The sequence below is a fragment of the Triturus cristatus genome, chromosome 7, assembly GCF_964204655.1.
Source record: "Triturus cristatus chromosome 7, aTriCri1.1, whole genome shotgun sequence".
Classification (NCBI taxonomy): domain Eukaryota; kingdom Metazoa; phylum Chordata; class Amphibia; order Caudata; family Salamandridae; genus Triturus; species Triturus cristatus.
In genome coordinates, this window is record NC_140590.1 from 1,594,178,344 (window position 1) to 1,594,196,810 (window position 18,467).

The window sequence follows — 18,467 nt, forward strand, 5'->3', positions numbered from 1 at the left end:
GAGGCGAGCAGCCTGCCAATCACTCCACCACTACTGGCAGTGCTGACCGGATGCAATGCTCCATGGTCTGAGAGCCAGGAGGATGCAAGCTCTGCCCCAGTGTTCAGCTAGGTGTCGTTAGGGCCGCTGTAGTGTCGATCGCAAGCAGGGTCCCAGGATCAGTTCACCTGTGCCCCACAGGCGGCACTCGTGTTTGCAAAATTCTTGGAGTAGGAATTAAGTGGTTTACTGATAACTGGAATATTATAAGCTTACACGTATGCTTATGAAGCACCGTTCCTACTGTCCTCAAACTCAGATTTCCCTAATTCAAATTCAAATTCTAAGTCGTATGTCTTTTTTTATACAGTACAATATCCATATTTGTTGCTCATACATATACATAAAAAAACACATTTGAGTTAATATTTCCATCTTAGCACATTGCAGCATGGACAAACAGAGATACAGTAGTCTGAGGCACCCATTACGAACAGGCATCCGAGGTTGATTCTACCTGTGGGGGTTCACATATATTTTCTCTGAATGCATTCCATTTACCCCATATCCTAGACCATTTCTTAGGGCATCCTCTGTGTGTATACACCGCTCTTTCCGCCACCATCGCGCCACCCATGTCATTTCTCCATTGTAGGTGCGTGGGGAACAGATCCCATTCCATCTTTGAGTTAGGGAGGACTATCAGAAGAAAAGTCCTCGCTGTCTCAAAACACATATCCCGGTTTAAACTATAACATTATTACTAAGGAATTGCAGCAACACTGAATATACGTAACCCCATCTTTTCAACACAGAAAATTCCTACACACACCTTTATACCCATGTTGCATGTCCCACAAGACACCAGCCAATAAATCAAGTGTGTGCACAAGGTAAACATTCCTGATCACTTGGCCAGTCCGTGCAGCACTGGGAATCATCTAGGCACACAGCAAAGACATTATTCCTCTATCTCCAGCGTCTAGGATTCCTATCCCTGTTCCTAGGTGCCTGTTAATCACCTCCTCATACTCACTTCAGGAGTTATTAGGAATACCCAGACCACAATCAGCAGACACCCGAGACCCTTCTTTCAATGCGCACTCCAGAGAGCTTCCCTAGCCATTACCCAACAATGTCAATATCAAACAAGCATTTGCAATGTAATAGGTCTGGCATTATTTAAGTGTAGAGCTATTGGCTTTGCAAATGGAAAAGAAATGCGGCGCCGGTCTGCCTTTCTCCTTTTATTTATTGACTTTTGTAGCAATGGCGGCACGCCGCACTTTAGATTTAGATGTTTAAACATAAAGCAAGGCTCAACTTGATACAGTTATTTGCTGATTTGCTTCAAAGGTTCTTTGCCTTTCAGATTTCAAGCGTTGTATCCTTTTATCCAACTTCCTTTCCCAGCTTTCGTGCATTGGCCAGTAATGTACTATTGTTCGTCCCTATAGTTCATAAGAGCAAAATAGAAACCTGTTTAACTTGAATTGAATGTTAAAAAAAGAGGTAGGTTAAAAATTTGGATGGCTTGACTAAAGCAACTAGGGATGTTGAGCAGCCTGCGGAACTTGTAGACAATGCTGTAAATGGGTAGGTACTTTAGGTACTCAGTACCCGTACTTTTTTCATTTGGAAGGGACGGGCACCGGCACTAGTTTTAGCGAGAGAATACAGGCAATTCTCAAACGCAAATAAGTTCTTTGGGATAAGGAGCACCTCCATAATTCCATTTCAAGCACCGCTTACAGAGAAATCCACCAGATATTACGATCTATTATGGGTTCCGCTATCTTTCTGAATCCAAATAACTGACTAAAATATCCACCACTCAAATTACTTTCATATTTCACTATACTAATTCAACACTAATCCTTTATGGGTTCCGGAGTAGCGTTCTAGTCGCCAAAAAAGCGATTTGACGCCTCTTCAAAGGTAGTAAGCACTATATATATATATAGTGGCTGATGGGAGAGGTAGTCCCGAGATAACTATTCGGGCAGTGAGAAGCAAGAAGGGAGATTTTCAATTCGTAAGATGGCCGAGGAGTGGGTACGAGAGAGAGAGAGAAGAGGCAGCATTGGACATATTCAATGATGAATCAACGGATTTACAGCCAACTAACAGCATTGAGGCTACGAACAAAAACAAAGATCTAAAACAGACTATGTACGATTTGGAGAAGCTACGCAAGTTGGAGATATCCAAATGGTGGGAGTGCAAATCATTACAGAGGTACTTGGATGTGGGTCGCATACCGAGAGGACTAAGAGTTCTCGTTGCACCAACTTATGAAAATCCGGATCCAAATATGCTGAAGGAGTGGGCAGAGAACAGCGCTATTTCATCACGGCGTATGTTAGAGATCCTAATAAAGTATGCAATCAGTGATCGTGAAAAAATTCTGATGAAAATAGATGAGTTATATAAAGAATTGGATAAATTCCCCGATAAAGAAGAACTCAGTAAAGCTCAAATCGAAATGAAAAAAAGACTGACAAAACATGAGCAATCAATTAAGGAACGAAAAGCAACGAAATTTCAGAGAGATAAACGAGATTATCTAAATGGCAGGATATATACATTTTCAAAAAAATTCGATAATATCCGAAGACAACAATTATCTTCAGCCAACATCTCTCAAACGAAACCAACAGAGCCTAGTGGTTCAGAACTCAGCTCGGAGGTGGAATCAGATATAGAAGATACCGCTTCTGGTATTGCGCCATCCATAATTCAAGAACTTGATTTTTTACGGATAGAACGTTCCATGTATCTGAGACCCCGCCCGCCTCGCTACGAACAAACAAACAAAACACAAAATCAAAGACGAGAAGGCGGAAAGACCGGAGATGGGGAGGGAGAAAAAAACTCATCCAAAACTACGAACAGACGAACAAAGAGAAAGTAAGATCGAATACCATCAGAGACAACACAGTCATAAATCTTACCAATATGACTTTAACCGAAAAAGAACAAGAAATACTGACACTAGGTTTGTCATGGTGTGCACCTACCAACTTTGACTATGTTCAAACCCGCATAGATCTCTTTCAATTTACAAAGATACTGAAATTGCAAAAATACTTTAGTTCCACTAACAAAACAGAAATTCCAGCATCGAATCTAACGGATATAAACGCACCAGTGGGCAACCTGAAAGTGGCTGATATGGAACTATTACAAGATATGGTAGCATTGGAATCTGGTGCAGACACAACATCTAAACAAGCAGCAGATAGCATGGGATTGGATATCTACGGAAGGAAAACTACTCCGTACAAACTGAAATCTGTCTTCCTTCCTATTATGCCAAGAGACAACATAGATATTTTCGCGGAAAACATGATTAAAGATCTTAAAAGTCTATCCACCATATCCAGCACAAGGTTTATCCAGACCAATCGTAATCAGAGACTTGAATATGGGAAACTCATAAACAAAATCAAAACACGCCAAGACATCGTGGTGAGATGGTCGGACAAAAGTGGGAATGTCGTCCTTTGGCCATTAGATCAATACAATCTGGAAGCACATCAACAACTCCAAAACCCAGAATGTTACTGTCGGGTAAGCCCCACATCTTTAGCAAGTACAAAAGAAAAATATCATGCCGACCTATACCAATGGAGATGTTCCAACCTGATCTCTAAACAGGAATTTGACTTTCTCAAAACAGACTATCCTATTGTTCCACAGTTGTATCTAATTCCCAAGATACACAAGAGTGCCACAAATCCACCTGGAAGGCCTATTATATCTGCCATAGGAGGTCTTTTTGAGAACACTTCTAAATTCATTGACTCTTTTTTACAGCCATATGTTCAGACCCTCCCGTCTTTTATTAAAGATACGGGAGACTTTTTGACAAAGATCTATGACTTGCATTGTGATGAAAATTCTTTACTGATGACACTTGATGTTAATACTCTGTACACGAGTATTAAACACAGAGATGGACTCAATGCACTGAAACATTACTTAGGTAAAAGATCCATAGAACTATTCAATCATACTCTCATGTTGTTAAAGATGTCAGAATGGTGTCTAGATAACAATGTGTTCATATTTGACAAACTATTTTACAAGCAGCTGTGCGGGACTGCCATGGGTACCTGCTTCGCCCCCCAGCTATGCTAATTTGCATATGGGCTGGTGGGAGGAGCAGGTGCTCATGGTTGACCATGAACAAACAATGACTGAAAATGTGGTATTATACGTCCGTTACATAGATGATTTGTTTTTTCTTTGGCAAGGGACGGAAGAATCTGCTCTTAACTTTGCCAAAGCACTCAATGAGAACTCTCTCAATTTATCTTTTACATGTAACATCAACAAGTCAACTATACAATTCTTGGACTTAGAGGTATTTGTGGAAAATTCTAAAGTGGAGACCAGAACTTATAGGAAACCTACATCAGGAAATTCCATTCTCCACTATAGTAGCTTTCACCCCACCTCTTTGAAACAAAGCATCCCATACGCAGAATGTCTTCGTATGAAGAGAAACTGCAGCACAGAGAGCAGTCTTGTCGAAGCAACTAACACTCTGTTTGACAGACTAGAACAAAGAGGTTACAATGCAGACACCTTAAACAAAGCCAATTCTAAAGTTCAGAATGTCACCAGAAAGGAACTTCTTTTCCCCAACCCAGAAAAACTAAAGAATAAAAACAAAGTCTATATCTGGTACACCTAGATTCATAACTGGATATAACACCTACCATGACATTTTGAGAAAAACTCTGTATAAACATTGGCAAATCGTGCGCAATGACCCCGTTCTAGGTCCAAATATGCCAACGACACCATCCCTAACGTTTAGACGTGCAAAATCCATGAGACAGAATCTAGTCAACAATGCACCCAGTATCAACAAAGGCTCTGAGTGGCTCAAAACCAACAATGGCTTTAGAAAATGTACCAAATGTAAGGCCTGCCGCCATGGTATTAATGTAAAAGAAATCAGTTCTCCACTCAGACACTCTCCCTTTATCATAAGGTGAAGTTTTACATGTAAAAGTGATTTTGCAGTGTACATGTTACAATGTACATGTAACAAACGTTATATAGGGTCCACCATTCACCCTGTTCATGTACGTATACTGCAGCACTTGCGGGCGATTAACAACGATGACCCCAATTACCCGGTGGCCAGACACATTAATCAATGCCACAATGGAAAATCATCTGACCTTTCCTACTGTGTTCTTGATACTGTTCCTAGGAACCCAAGAGGAGGCAATAGACAGCAAACACTGCGTAGACTAGAATCCAAGTACATCATTCTGTTTAACACCAAAATACCCATTGGATTAAATACGGATGAGGCTTTATCCGTACATTTGTGAATCTATTTCTGCCTGTCTCTTACCGTACCCTTACTCCGTTTCTTATCCCAGGTTTACCTTATTGTACTTTTAGTTTGCTTTGAACTGTGTGTCTGTACAATGATTATCCCCAGCCCATGATGACAGACGTTGTGTTTTCTGTGAACCCATATGAATTCAGTTGAGACCCCTTTTCTCTCCCTTCAGTCTGAATGATTTCAAAAATATGTAGCTAACTGGCCACTATCTGTTCAACCAAGTAATTCAAAGATCTTTTTAGGGAGGTATAGGAAGGCCCACTGGGGCTTTATAATTCAAATAATTGTAATAATCAATGTTCGAATTCGGCTTATATTCCTGTTTCTGCGGATTTTTACACTGTTGGAATTTAGATTTTTGTTAATCATGAATTTAATTGTAACAAAATAATCTTTTCTTGCAGTAGGGAACCTACATGTCAATCGTATTAGTCTGTCTTTTTATTCTGGGCTGAAACTACACAAGTTGTTGTTTTCCATGTCAGTTGTATACCGTTGCCATGACGATTGTCTGTGACACACAGTACTTAATGGGAGCCATTGGTATTACCTGAGATATTGACAAAGGCGGCTTGCCGTCGAAACGCGTCTTGGTCTTTGTAACGAAAATAAAATTCCTTCATGCTTAATTTCTCACAGAGTCTACGCCTGTTTTTGAACCTTGACAGCAGGACTGGTTGCATATATATATATATATATATATATATTACCTACTGGCGGTCGCCAGTAGGTAGTTATAGTTAGGACCACGTTTCCATAGGAAATCCGCAACATTCTATTTTGAATAACTTTGGCGCCGGTCGACGAATCCTCGCGAATTTTTCAAAATAGGTGGGGCGCTACGCTCCACTCCTTCCCTGAAAGTCTCGGGGGGATTCGTCAAGCGGGGGCTGAGATAAAAGGGGGGTCCCAAAACGCGTTTTTCCCATGCTTTTTTCCATAGGACCTTTAGACAGGGCTACAGCCCGAACGGCTGAACAGAATTACTAGAAATTTGGCAGAGAGGTAGTCCTCAGGTCAAGGAAGTGCCTTTTGTAGGTTTGGTGTAAATCTGTTCAGTAGATTCTGAGAAAATAGCCTTTAAATCAATATATATATCTGAGCCAGCTTACGGTACGCTTACCGTACGCGTACGGTGGCGTGCGCGAGCGCGATTTTGATTGGCACTTAGATCTAAGTAAACATTCGAATCGGTCGAAACCAGGAAGCGGCGGCCGCCATTTCGTGTGTTTCACTCAGAAAAAAAAGAGTGATAACAAGAAAAGGGGCCAAGGAGGAGAGTTACAGACCCCCTAACATTTGTAAGGGGGTCAAAGAAGGACAGAAAAGTACAAAGAAAACATTTATTGATTTTTAAAAAAATCACGGGTACGCGTACGGTAAGCGTACGGTAAAAAAAAAAAAAAAAAAAGAAATGAAAATCAGATTTAAGTGTTTAGATATTAGGGGGCTCTAAAAAGAGCCGTTGTGTTTATGAAGTGATTTTTTTGTGGTACCTACAAGTAAGTACCGATGCAGAGTCCAAGGTTCAAGAGGAAGACTCTGTTCCCTTCATCATTGAAGTGTACACCATCTCCTCTATAAATGTCTTGCATGTCATAACGCAAGTTGTTGTGGTAAATGGAACCCATACCATAGTCACGGAGGAAAGCAGAAACAGATTTGTTGACGTGCTTTCTTGCTTTGTCAATCTGCGGACAGAAATGATTGGACCAGTTCCATTTTTGCCTTTGGCATATGTTAGAAAACACAAAGGCAGTTTTAGGGAAAAGTGAAAACGATAACGGGGGAATTTCAATGGTTCTGTACAAGTGAAAAGTCCAGCTAACTAGAACACCCCTGAAACCTATGGTTTTTTCAGTGAATATATATATATATATACACATACATATATTTTTTATATTGCTTGATTCTCCCGATAGGGGGCACACATTTGATCTGCACCGTTCAATAGGTTTTAGAGAATTATATTTTAAGGCAAAGAAATTTTAGGATGATATTTATTTATGTATTTATTTGTATATTTATAGGATTTTAGGATTGATTTTAGGAATTGTAAATAGAAAGTATATTTGATACCTCTATTTTATTATGTACAATTTCCTGCAGGGTCTACCTAAAACAATGCATTTAAGTATTTATTATCTGCCATCCTGATCTATTTTGCACCTTAGTAAAATGTCTTTTGCAATTTGCACATTATTCCGACCTATGAAAAAAATTAACATCATGTCATTATGGCTGATATGGTTCGGAGACCTCATAGGGTCACCTTCTAATATCCTGTGAATTATTAGTAATTGGCACATGGGTTTTTGCACTTTAAATATATTCACTATAGGATTAGCACCTTCACTTAAATATATATTTTTGGACATTATGTAAGTGATTCATTTTCTGCATTGATGCAAAAAATATAAGAACATGATATACATATAATTATGCAATTCATAATTATGGTACATGCAAAGAATGTTACACTAAGATGTTTACATTTATGTAAAAATATCGTTTTGAATACAGTACTACTATGATGTACTGAAATGTTTTTTCTATGTCCATTATTGTCGTCACTGCGCTAGCACTTTAAATAGAGTGGTCATCAATATATGAGTTGTCATGTGATCAAGGGCGGGATCGCCCGAAACGCGTAATGGCGGACAACGGCTAAAATAAACTAATCACAGAATTACTGGGTCTGTGCTCGTGTGTTTTTCAAGAGGAAAAGTAAAGGCGAGTTGCTGCAGAATATATATATATATATGTATATATGTAAATATATGTGTGTGTGTATATATTATCTACTGGCGGTCGCCAGTAGATAGTTATAGTTAGGACCGTGTTTGCATAGGAAATCTCAAAATTCTATTTTGAATAACTTTGGCGCCGGTTGACGAATCTTCGCGAAATTTCCAAAACTAATGGGGCGTTCAGGACAGCTCCTACCCTGAAAGTCTCGGGGAGATTCATCAAGCGGGGGCCGAGAAAACAGGGGGGTCCCAAAACACGTTTTCCCCATGCATTTTTTCATATGACCTTTAGTTGAAGGTACAGCCCGAACGGCTGAACAGAATTACTTGACATTTGGCAGAGAGGTAGTCCTCAGTTCAGGGAAGTGCCTTTTGCAGGTCTGGTGTCAACCTGTTCAGTATTTCCTGAGAAAATAGCATTTAACCCCTTCAGTGCCACGCCCTTTCCCCGCCCTGTGCCGGGCGTTACATTAGCGGGCGGGGTTCATGACGAGATAGTCTCGTCATGGGCACAGTGCAACCATGCTCCATGACGAGACTATCTCGTCATGGGCACTGAAGAGGTTAAAAGCATATAAATATCTATACGCGCGCACCGTGCGCGCACGGTGCCGTGCGCAAGCGAAATTCTGATTGGTTGTTAGATGTCAGTCAACATTCGAATCGGTTGAAATCAGGAAGTGTCGGCCGCCATTTTGCCTCTCGCACTGAAAAGGAAAGGGGGAAAAAAGGTGGATAACGTGAAAAGGGGGCAGGGAAGAGAGTTCCTGACCCCCTAGCCTTTGTCAGGGGGTCACAGAAGGACCCCCCAGGGGGAAAAAAACACTTCATTTTTTTTAACACATCGCGGGATGCGCGCACGGTGCGCGCATGGTAAAAAATGTTAAAAAAAAATATATATAAAGAAATACATAACTTAGCATTTAAAAAACCTTGCAAATTCACTTAAAAAACCATAGGTTTCACACAGGTTATAGTTAGGTGGATATTTCTCTCGTAAAAAACCAATGAAATTCCCCCGTTATAGTTAGTTCAGATAACTATAACTGGCGCGACCACCACTCTATCACAAGGATGATGTCAATAGTGATGTCATGAGTGATGCCACTGACCATGTCTTCAGTGATGCAATATGTGACGTCATCAGCAGTGGATTGCGGGCACGCGAGTTATAGTTATCTGAACTAACTATAACGGGGGAATTTCATTGGTTTTTTACGAGAGAAATATCCACCTAACTATAACCTGTGTGAAACCTATGGTTTTTTAAGTGAATATATATATATATATATATATATATATATATATATATATACATATGCATTTACAATACAATACAATATAGAATGTCTTTTTGCAGAGGAGTTGCAATACAAAATACACATGTATAAAGTATCTTGAAAAACGAACAAGCTATTGTTTCTTCATCGAGTTTCTTACATCTGTTTTATGATTAGCAATGCATCTTTATTTTGACCAGAATGGTGATGTCCTTCTTGTGTCCCATCGAGGCCAGAATTATAAATGTGGTAAATGGTGAGCCCCCATACACTGAATGTTTCGATTCAATCGAGGTCTTGCTTTTATATCACTTACCCAAGGCTCGCCCCACGAGTTGCGGACAATCCAGTACTCTGTTCCATTTTCGTCGACACTCCAGCCAGCCACGGATATGATATGATTCACGGAGGCTTCTGGGTTATATTCAGCGTACAGCCCTCCGGTGTAGGCATCTAGCTTTGAAGTCGCCATTATGCCACAGCTTGAAAACAGTGAAGGGAAGAATGGGGGAAATTACAAAGTGAAACTATAATGCATTGCCTATGATGCTCCTCCATCTTGTGAGTTGCAGCCTACCTGTGCCCAGATTGCAGTGAGCAGAGTCCAGGAAGTGGTAAGGAGGCAGACTAGTGCTGTCTCTTTCCTGAAAAAGTTTAAAAAACGATTTTCCCTACCTGTGATTGCATCATCTTATTTGTTTCTTTTTAAAATTTCTTTACCTGTCTTTGCCTGTGGTTGTTACAGTTTAAAATTGTAGTTTTAACCTGCCAGTGATTGCATAATTTATCCCATGTTTGTGTTCAAACTTGTGGTTTTTCCTGCCCGTGACTGCTTCCATTTAACCTGTTGAATTGTGGGATTTGCAGTCCAAACTCTGTAGTTTATCCCTCTCATTCCCTGTGACTATCAGTTTTTCCCTCCAAATGTCTCCTCTGCTCTGTGCTAAGACCTGTATGTTAAGCAGTGCACCCACAGCGACTATTTTGTGTTAACAAGTCAGTGAAACCAGCCCCCTCTTCCCCCCTGAGACAGCCGTAATCTGCTGAAAGCTGTTTAGGCTGTGGTTAATAGGGACTGTGCACTTCGTTTTTTGGCCAGGAGAGGGAGTAAAGCTTTATACAAATAGTGTTGTTGGAGAACAAGTTTGTCGGGGCCTTACCTGCAGAAGTCCAAAGTGTGAATTGAGCCTGTCTGTCTCCTAAGAGATTTCTGACTAAGAGGAGCAGCTTCCAACTCCCTTACCAGCAAACCTTGTCTGAGGTAGCTGGGACCTTTATATATTCTGATATTGTTTGGTACATGTGTTCACTGATTGGTGGTTGTATCTGATATTTCTATTGGATTAGGGTTAGTGTCCTCATTGGTTGGGTATTTGAGGGTTCTGGTTGGTTTCTGGGTCTGTGATTCAATCAATGTAGGGTTGGGGCTAGGGTTAGGACTTCTATTGGAAGTAGGGACTAGGGATTCCTGTGTTGTTGGTTGTTGGGACTAGGGTGGAACTAGGGTTAGGCCTTTAATTGAAAGTAGCGATTAGGGCTTCTGGTGTTATTGGTTGCTGGACTAGGTTTGGGACTAAAAGTAGGGTTAGGCTTTCTATTGGAAATAGGGACTAGGGCTTCCTGTGCCATTGGTTGCTTGGACTAGGTTTGGGACTACTGGTAGGGCTAGGGCCTCTATTGGACGTAGAGAACAGGGTTTTTTAAACTGATTGGGTGCTTGGACTAGGGCTAAGATTGGCTGTAAGGTCCTGATCTCCTATTGGTTCTAGATTTTAGGGCTAGTGTTGTGATTGGATAGTGTTAAGGCTAGGGTTCCCATTAGCTGAAGGGGTCACATGACTACTAGGGCTATAAACAGCCAAGGCTTAGGGTTGTCTCAGCCCGTGCGTCAAAACTAAGGGCGAAGAGGACTAGGGTGAGTGCCTGTTAGAGACCTGGGCCAGAAATGCTGCCCATTTTCCCATTCATTAATAACCACCCTATGTATGTGTCTCTCTGTATATACGCATTAAATTCACTATAGATATGTACCTAAGTATGTGTATGGCTTTGTATAAACATGTAGAATATTTATGTTGTTATAAAAACAAACAAAAAAATAATTTTTGGTCTACATGTACTTGCTTCCATTGTGCATCTATGTACCTCCATGTACTTGGACCTGTGTGTCTGTTACTTTCCTCCTGAAAAAGCATATCCAATGCACTACCCCATTTCTCATCCTGTACCTCTATAAATATCTTTAATCTGCACACACTTACCTCCTTTATGCATCTATATACTTTCAATGTACTTATGGATCTATAGATTTATCACTTTTTTCTAATTTAGCATTTCCCATGCACTACCCTATTTCTCAGCCTTTATTTCTCTCAATACATCTTCTAGCCCAACTTTCTGACTCATCCCAAATTACTTTCTACTACTCTTTCCAATGCACTACCCTATCTCTTACCCTATACATCTATCATTACATCCTCTACACCCACTCTATCATTTATCACAAATCCCCATACCACTACTATGTTCCCCAAAATAAGCCTTTCTTCTCCTACTATACCCCTCCTTGCATCATCTGACACTTCTTTTACTATACCGATCCCCCACAACAAACCTTTCTAAACTCTTCCCTCTGACTCCTCCCCTCCAAAACCCCTTTTTACTCATCCAAAAGCCTCCTCCTACTGCTATGAGCTAAAAAAGAAATCCTTCACTCTTCTATCCATCCATTATCCTTTTCAATCAAAATAACAGACTAACATGTACACATCTCTAATTCCATATTCCACTATACTAATTTACCACTAATCCTTTATGGGTTCCAGAGTAGCATGCTACTTGCCAACAAAGCATTTCAACACCTCATCAGGGTTACACGCGCTATATAAATGCAAACCTTTCTCCCTTTTTTACCCCTCCCCAACCCTTCTCAATCCAAATAACTGACTAACATATCCACCACTCAAATTACTTCATATTTCGCTATACTAATTTTCAACACTAATCCTTTATGGTTTCCGGAGTAGCCTGCTACTTGCCAGAAAAGCGCTTCAACGCCCCTTAAGGGGTAACAGGCGCTATATGAATGCAAACCTTTCTTTCCCTTCTATCCCTCCACTGACTAATATCCACCACTCAAATTACTTTCATATTTCACCATACTAATTCACCACTAATCCTTTATGGGTTTCCGGAGTAGCGTGCTACTCGCCAAAAAAAAAAAAAGCACTTCAACACCCCATCGGGAGTAAGAAGCACTATACAAGTACAAACCTTTTTTTTCCTCTTCTATCCTTCCGAATCCAAATAACTGACTAACATATCCAACACTTAAAATATACTTGCATGTTTCACTCTACTAATTCAACACTAATCTCTATGGGTCCCGGAGCAGCGTGCTCCTCGCCGAAAAGCGCTTCGACGCAAGCCTTGATTTGTAACTTCCAGGAGAAGCTTTAGGGGCAAATTCGGTTTGAATTAAAAAAAATAACGCAAGCCTTGCGTGAACTCTATGTAAATCTGGGCCGTAGTTCTTGGCCAGAATGGGTGATATTTTAACTAGCCAGTCCACCCACAGGCCTGTCAGGAACCTTATGCAGTGTTTAATTTCCATTTCATGACTGACTGCGAGCCCCTTTTCACATGCACATATCACTTGGAGTTCACTGGTCGAGGTGGATTATGCCTTACAAATTGTGATGTAACATTACACTTATATGCATTGAGAATAAAAACTTCCTTCAAACTATTTCCTAAACTTAAAAACATTAACTTTGTCTGGTAAACAGTGGCTCTCATACATATTCTTAACCTCCCCTTATTAGAAATCGTTTCCCAATCCTCAAAGAATAATACTAAACCTCCTCCTAAGTATGAGTTTCACATTTGTTTACTGTCAAGTGTCACAGAATCACTTGCATACTCGCTGATTGATCTGGGCGCGATTCGACGCTCAAATATTCACAAAGAGCTGGAGCTCAAGATCAAACGTCGTGTAAAACTGAAGCTAGCTGCTTTCACTGGTTTGAGGATCTGTGATTCTGCCTACTAACCTGATTGGACCGTTTGCATAAATCTCCGCCATCATCTTTTCTCTGCCGCTAACACTGCCAAAATCGCCCACCTTCCACAGCGTGAAGTTCTGGATCCAGTGGCATTGCCCGAATGTGACGCAGGTCCCACACTGGTTGAACTGGTTACACTCTGCAAGAGAACCAGAGAACAGGTAACATTAGACACAAGGGCTGTGTAGGGTCCCTCTTCAGAGGGGAATGTCACTCAACATCCTTTTGAGAAGTTCACATTACCAGTACTGGGCAAACATACAAAGTAGTTTGAAAATTACTCATCGTTGTAAAACAAAACTAGGACTCCCAAAAAGACATGATTCGAAGTAATGCATCATCAATCCCATCAGGGGAGAGGTAAAGTGATTAACCTATGAGGAAGTTATAGTACTGTAGTTGTCTGTCACAACACAGTTCATGGGTGGGGGCGGATGGGTTGTGTAGTGTGGAGGTAGTAGGTGGAAATATGGTGCTGGAGCGGTGTCCAGTTATTAGTCCAAGTTGGAATAGGCCACTCTGATTATCACTGGAGAGGGGCTTCTATTTGATGTTTGCACATGTGATACAAAATTGTATTCCATAGTGCAGTAGATTAGTGAAATGCCTCATACTTTTCACTGAGACTGAGGTCATCTCAATTTTCTAAGGATGCTCTAAGGATTCCAACTGTGTTTCTTTCGGGACTAATAATGACGTAGGGATTATTCTCAAGGTTATTAATAATTATTTTTGTGTCCCTGTCTCTGTTTTTGCCCTTACAATGGATTCATTAGTCTTCATTCGATGTGATTTTAGTTTTAGCGCTGTAGATGGATATATATATATATATATATATATACAGACATATATATATATATATACATACACAAACACACACACCACCAATTGGCTCCATTCCAGCGCGCAACCTGGACGGTGCTGGTGTACAGGGCGGAACCAAGCCCTGCAACAATTTGCCTCCAACAGGAAATTATATGACACTCCAGGAGTTTGAATTAGTCAATATCTAGACTTTATTTCACCATCACCAACGTGTTTTGGCGATCAAGGTCTTGATCATGAATTCAAACTCCTGGAGTGCGGCGTATAATTTCCTCTTGGTGGCAAAAATATATATGTATGTATACATAGATACAGCTTTAAATGGAAATCTAGAATTGCTGTTACTCACCATTTAGAGTACCAGTTCTATCCTGAGAAGTGCCAGTACTCTATCATTTAAAGTATTTCAGCAATGCTGTGAAGTGCAGGTACTCTTCATTTCCAATTTAAGAATTGCAAGTACTCAGTTCTGTACAGTACCTTCCCATTTAAAGATTTATAATATTGAAGTTATGTTTATGAATTAAAACCGAAAAACTACTGAAATTCGCAAGCTATGGGTAGGACCACAATCTAGAACTCACACCAGCCAAGCAAATCCTAACTCGCACATCGAATGCAATGTTCGTGACCTCACCCTTAATGAATCAGATGCAATTACAAATGTTGTAAGTCATCTTGCAAAAAAGACTACATATCTCATTAGCCTTAACATTTTGACTGTGAATGTACTGGCATTTATTGGTTTAATTATGTAGTTTAATATTTGGCTCTTCTGTGTTATTTATAGGTGAAATTATTGTGAGGTCATACGCATTGCATTTCTTTTGTGAGTTATGAATTGCTTTTGCTTGGCTGGTGTGCGATTTACGAATTGTGATCCTAACCATAACTTGCAAATGTATTGGTTTCCAGTTTGGTTGTAATGATAACTTCACTTTAGCAGTTGTGTATCAGGTGAATTTCTGAGGTATTTTAAACATTTTAAGGTGCTATAACAAGCCAACCATGAGACCCCTTTAACCCTTTTTTTTTTCTTTTCAGTGAATTTTGACTTTTGATTATATCCATCCAAAAGTTCCCTTCCCACAACTCTCCATGCTGTCAACCCCCGCTGCACGCACCCTTTCCTGCAGCCATGCCCTGTGCCGAGCAGACAGCCAGCTCTTGCTGTGCACGGCTTGCTGTGTCTAACACTCTGTGAGTGACTAACCCCTGCACCTTCAACCATGGACAGTAGAAGTTGGTTGCAGGGCATGTCCTCCATGCAGACCTGTGCTTATTCTGCCGCAGACAGCCAATCCCCACTGAGCAAGTGCTTCGGATGTGTGCGGCGAAGGTCGGCAGCAGGGTCTGACCTACGGCCTAGCCCTGCACCCCACTTTGTACAGATTTCAACGATATGCAGCGGGGCTTGGCCCCTGAGTTTGATCTCTCGCAGCAGGGGCTAACGGCAGGACCTGTCCTCCAGCCAGACAATCGATCCAAACCATTCTGGTAACCAAGCCCAACCTTCAGCATGTGTATTGAGGTTAGTCGCAGGGCCTCGCCTCCTAACACACTGCGAGCGGCCAACCCTTGTAGGGACCAGGATTCGCAAACTGATCATTTGATAGGCAAACTCTGCCACAAAAATATTTGAATATATTTTATTGCCAGAGGGGGTCCTTTTGGACCATCCCCCAAATGGGCCTTCTGGTTAGGGTGAACTTAACCAGCAGTTAAATGGCCTTTTTCTTTTGATTTTTCCCAACACGTTACTCTGTGCACTATGTTGGGTACTGGCAGCTACAACAGCCAATAAGAACATGGCAGAAGGGCGAATCTAGCGCTGCATTCAAGTAGGTAGGTGTAAAGGTTTTATGAAGTGTAATGCTTACCCAAGAAGGTTTATTGGGACTATAGTAAAAAAACTCTGAACACTCATACACTCAAAGCTCACCAAATGCAAACTGACACCACTGGTCAGATGCAGACTATAATAGAGCTGAAAATAAATCCTGCCATATGCATGGTTTACCTTTTTACCTCCTCACCACAGCATTCTCTCACTCAATCAATCAATCACACTAGGGTCCTGAAAGAAAGATTTTTTCTCATACTCTGATCCTTGGCTTGGTAGTTGTTGCAAGTCTCATCAGGGATCCCGTGATCGTGTGCATACTCCCAGACGCCTCCGTGGTCGCCCCCCTCGCAGGAGCCAGAATTACCGCAGTCGATGATGTGTTGGACAGACAGGTAGGATGAGGGCCAGGCTCCCTTCCGCTTGATGTTGATGCGATCTGCGATATTTAGTGAACAGATACAATATTTCAATTGAGCAATACTTTGCAAAAAGTGACAGCGCCCCAAAAATAAGAAGCAATAGTAGTACTAAACCAGTATTTCCCCATAATTAAGAAGGAACCAAGGCAGATCTCCACCTCTGAAAACATCCACCCTTAGCCTTCAATCTGGGCCAAAACATGTAGGATGTGCATTTTGAATGGGAAATTAAGTGGGTGTGCTTCAGTTACAATGAATTTACCCAAAGCATATTTTAGGGTGTGTATTCCGAGTTGGTATACCAAGAAACACAGGCAGCAGGAGGGAACCTAATTAAGTGGAGAAGAAAGAACATATATTTTGTACTGCACCGTAGCAGGCTATTTTTTCCAATTCTGTGTTAATTTCCATTGCACGGTAATTGTGTTGGCAAAAATAACCGTGAAGCGGTAATGCAAGAAATATGCACTGCTTTAAATGAAAGAGTAGGCCTGGGTGACTTTAGCACTCGAGCCATTCACCATTCCATCAGTAACTTTGCAAATATTTTCGATTGGCCTAATGCAGACAATGTAAAATAAATAGAAATTTCAAATTTATGAAGCGCTTGATCCTGGGAATCAAATTGAAAAGAAACAAACATTGGTGATTAGTTATCATTCTGTTGCCTGTGCATAACCTGTTTGTATAGCGGTCCTGTCTATGTGAATTTGCACAGGTGCCTTCGGTTTGAACTACCGGATCTCATGTCTACTTGGACTCAACTTGTTCATATAGGGTTCTCTTCGAAAGTGAACGAGTGATGCACTGATCATGCAGTTTATTTTGCATTACCTCCATAAAGGCGTTATCTGCTGTCGCACACACCCATGCATAAATCTGTGCTGTTCCTGCAGAGATGGTCCAATATGCACTGATAAGATCAGATGATGTGCCATTTGGACCAATTATTTTATGAAGTATGAGAAGATGTCTTGCCAAGACGAGTTCCACTGATGTGACTTAACATCTCTGAGATACTTATTTACCTCCATTTACAGCACGGAACCACTCTGGGCAAACTCAACACGAGGGTCTCCACTCCTTATTGGCTGACAGAGCCTAACGTAGGCACCTAAGAGAAGCGAAGCGCCCTGAATGTTTACGAGCCACTTCACCTTACAGGAAAGTTGTTCATTTTGTTGGTACCGGCTCCCATTTACTTGTAGGTATGAAGACTTGTCTAACGTGGACAGTCCATTTTATTTTTATTCATCTCTAGTGTGACCATCATGACCACCAGGTATCTCTAGGAGAGCTGGATAGGACTAAGTAGCAGTTCAATGATCACTACAGGTGTAAACAATGACCCCTCCTCAGGTCTAGGTTAGTGACTGAATGAAAAGGCCAGAAACTGCCCACTTGCTGAAAGAGGCCAGCCCTTGGAAAATTCACTGTTGAGGCGAGTGCATGAAGAGGACAGTCACAGATGGAAACTAAGTGGAATCCACAGAGAAGTGTTCAAATAAGAATTACCACCACTTCAGTACCTGCCATAGCACTGGTGCTGCCGTGAGCCCAACAGGATCCGCAGTACTGGGGGATGTGCTGATTTCTGGTAGTGCTAACGTAGTTCGTTCCATTGATATTACGCCAGTCCCAACTTTTGGGAAGTTCGGAGATGTCCAGATACTCATGAGGCCGTGGATAAGTCCTGCAGTGAAACAAAACATTACAAATGTTAATTCTGTCAGTCTATTATTCCAAGTTAAAAACACATACACAGTCTCAGTGGGGCGAATCGGTCTTGTGAGTTCAACGCCCGAGGAGACGCAGAGTATATAACTACACTGTTCCTTAACCTAGAAAACGTGTAGAGTATTTCTGCCAGCTGCAGTACCTTCTAGAGTTGCACACGGGTAAGTGTGTAAGATTTCTCTCCAACACACTGGCT

At 41.2% G+C, this 18,467-nt stretch overlaps 1 protein-coding gene across 1 annotated transcript in view; it reads right to left on the reverse strand.

Moving 5' to 3' along the window:
* CTSZ (cathepsin Z) overlaps positions 1-18,467 on the reverse strand; it is a 104,596-nt gene that overhangs the window by 30,365 nt on the left and 55,764 nt on the right. The window contains exons 2-5 of the mRNA XM_085619454.1: positions 18,064-18,227; positions 16,372-16,551; positions 13,433-13,583; positions 9,697-9,862 (exon numbers count right to left, since the gene is read on the reverse strand). Coding sequence (XP_085475580.1) covers positions 9,697-9,862; positions 13,433-13,583; positions 16,372-16,551; positions 18,064-18,227 — 661 coding nt within the window. The remainder of the gene's footprint in view (positions 1-9,696; positions 9,863-13,432; positions 13,584-16,371; positions 16,552-18,063; positions 18,228-18,467) is intronic.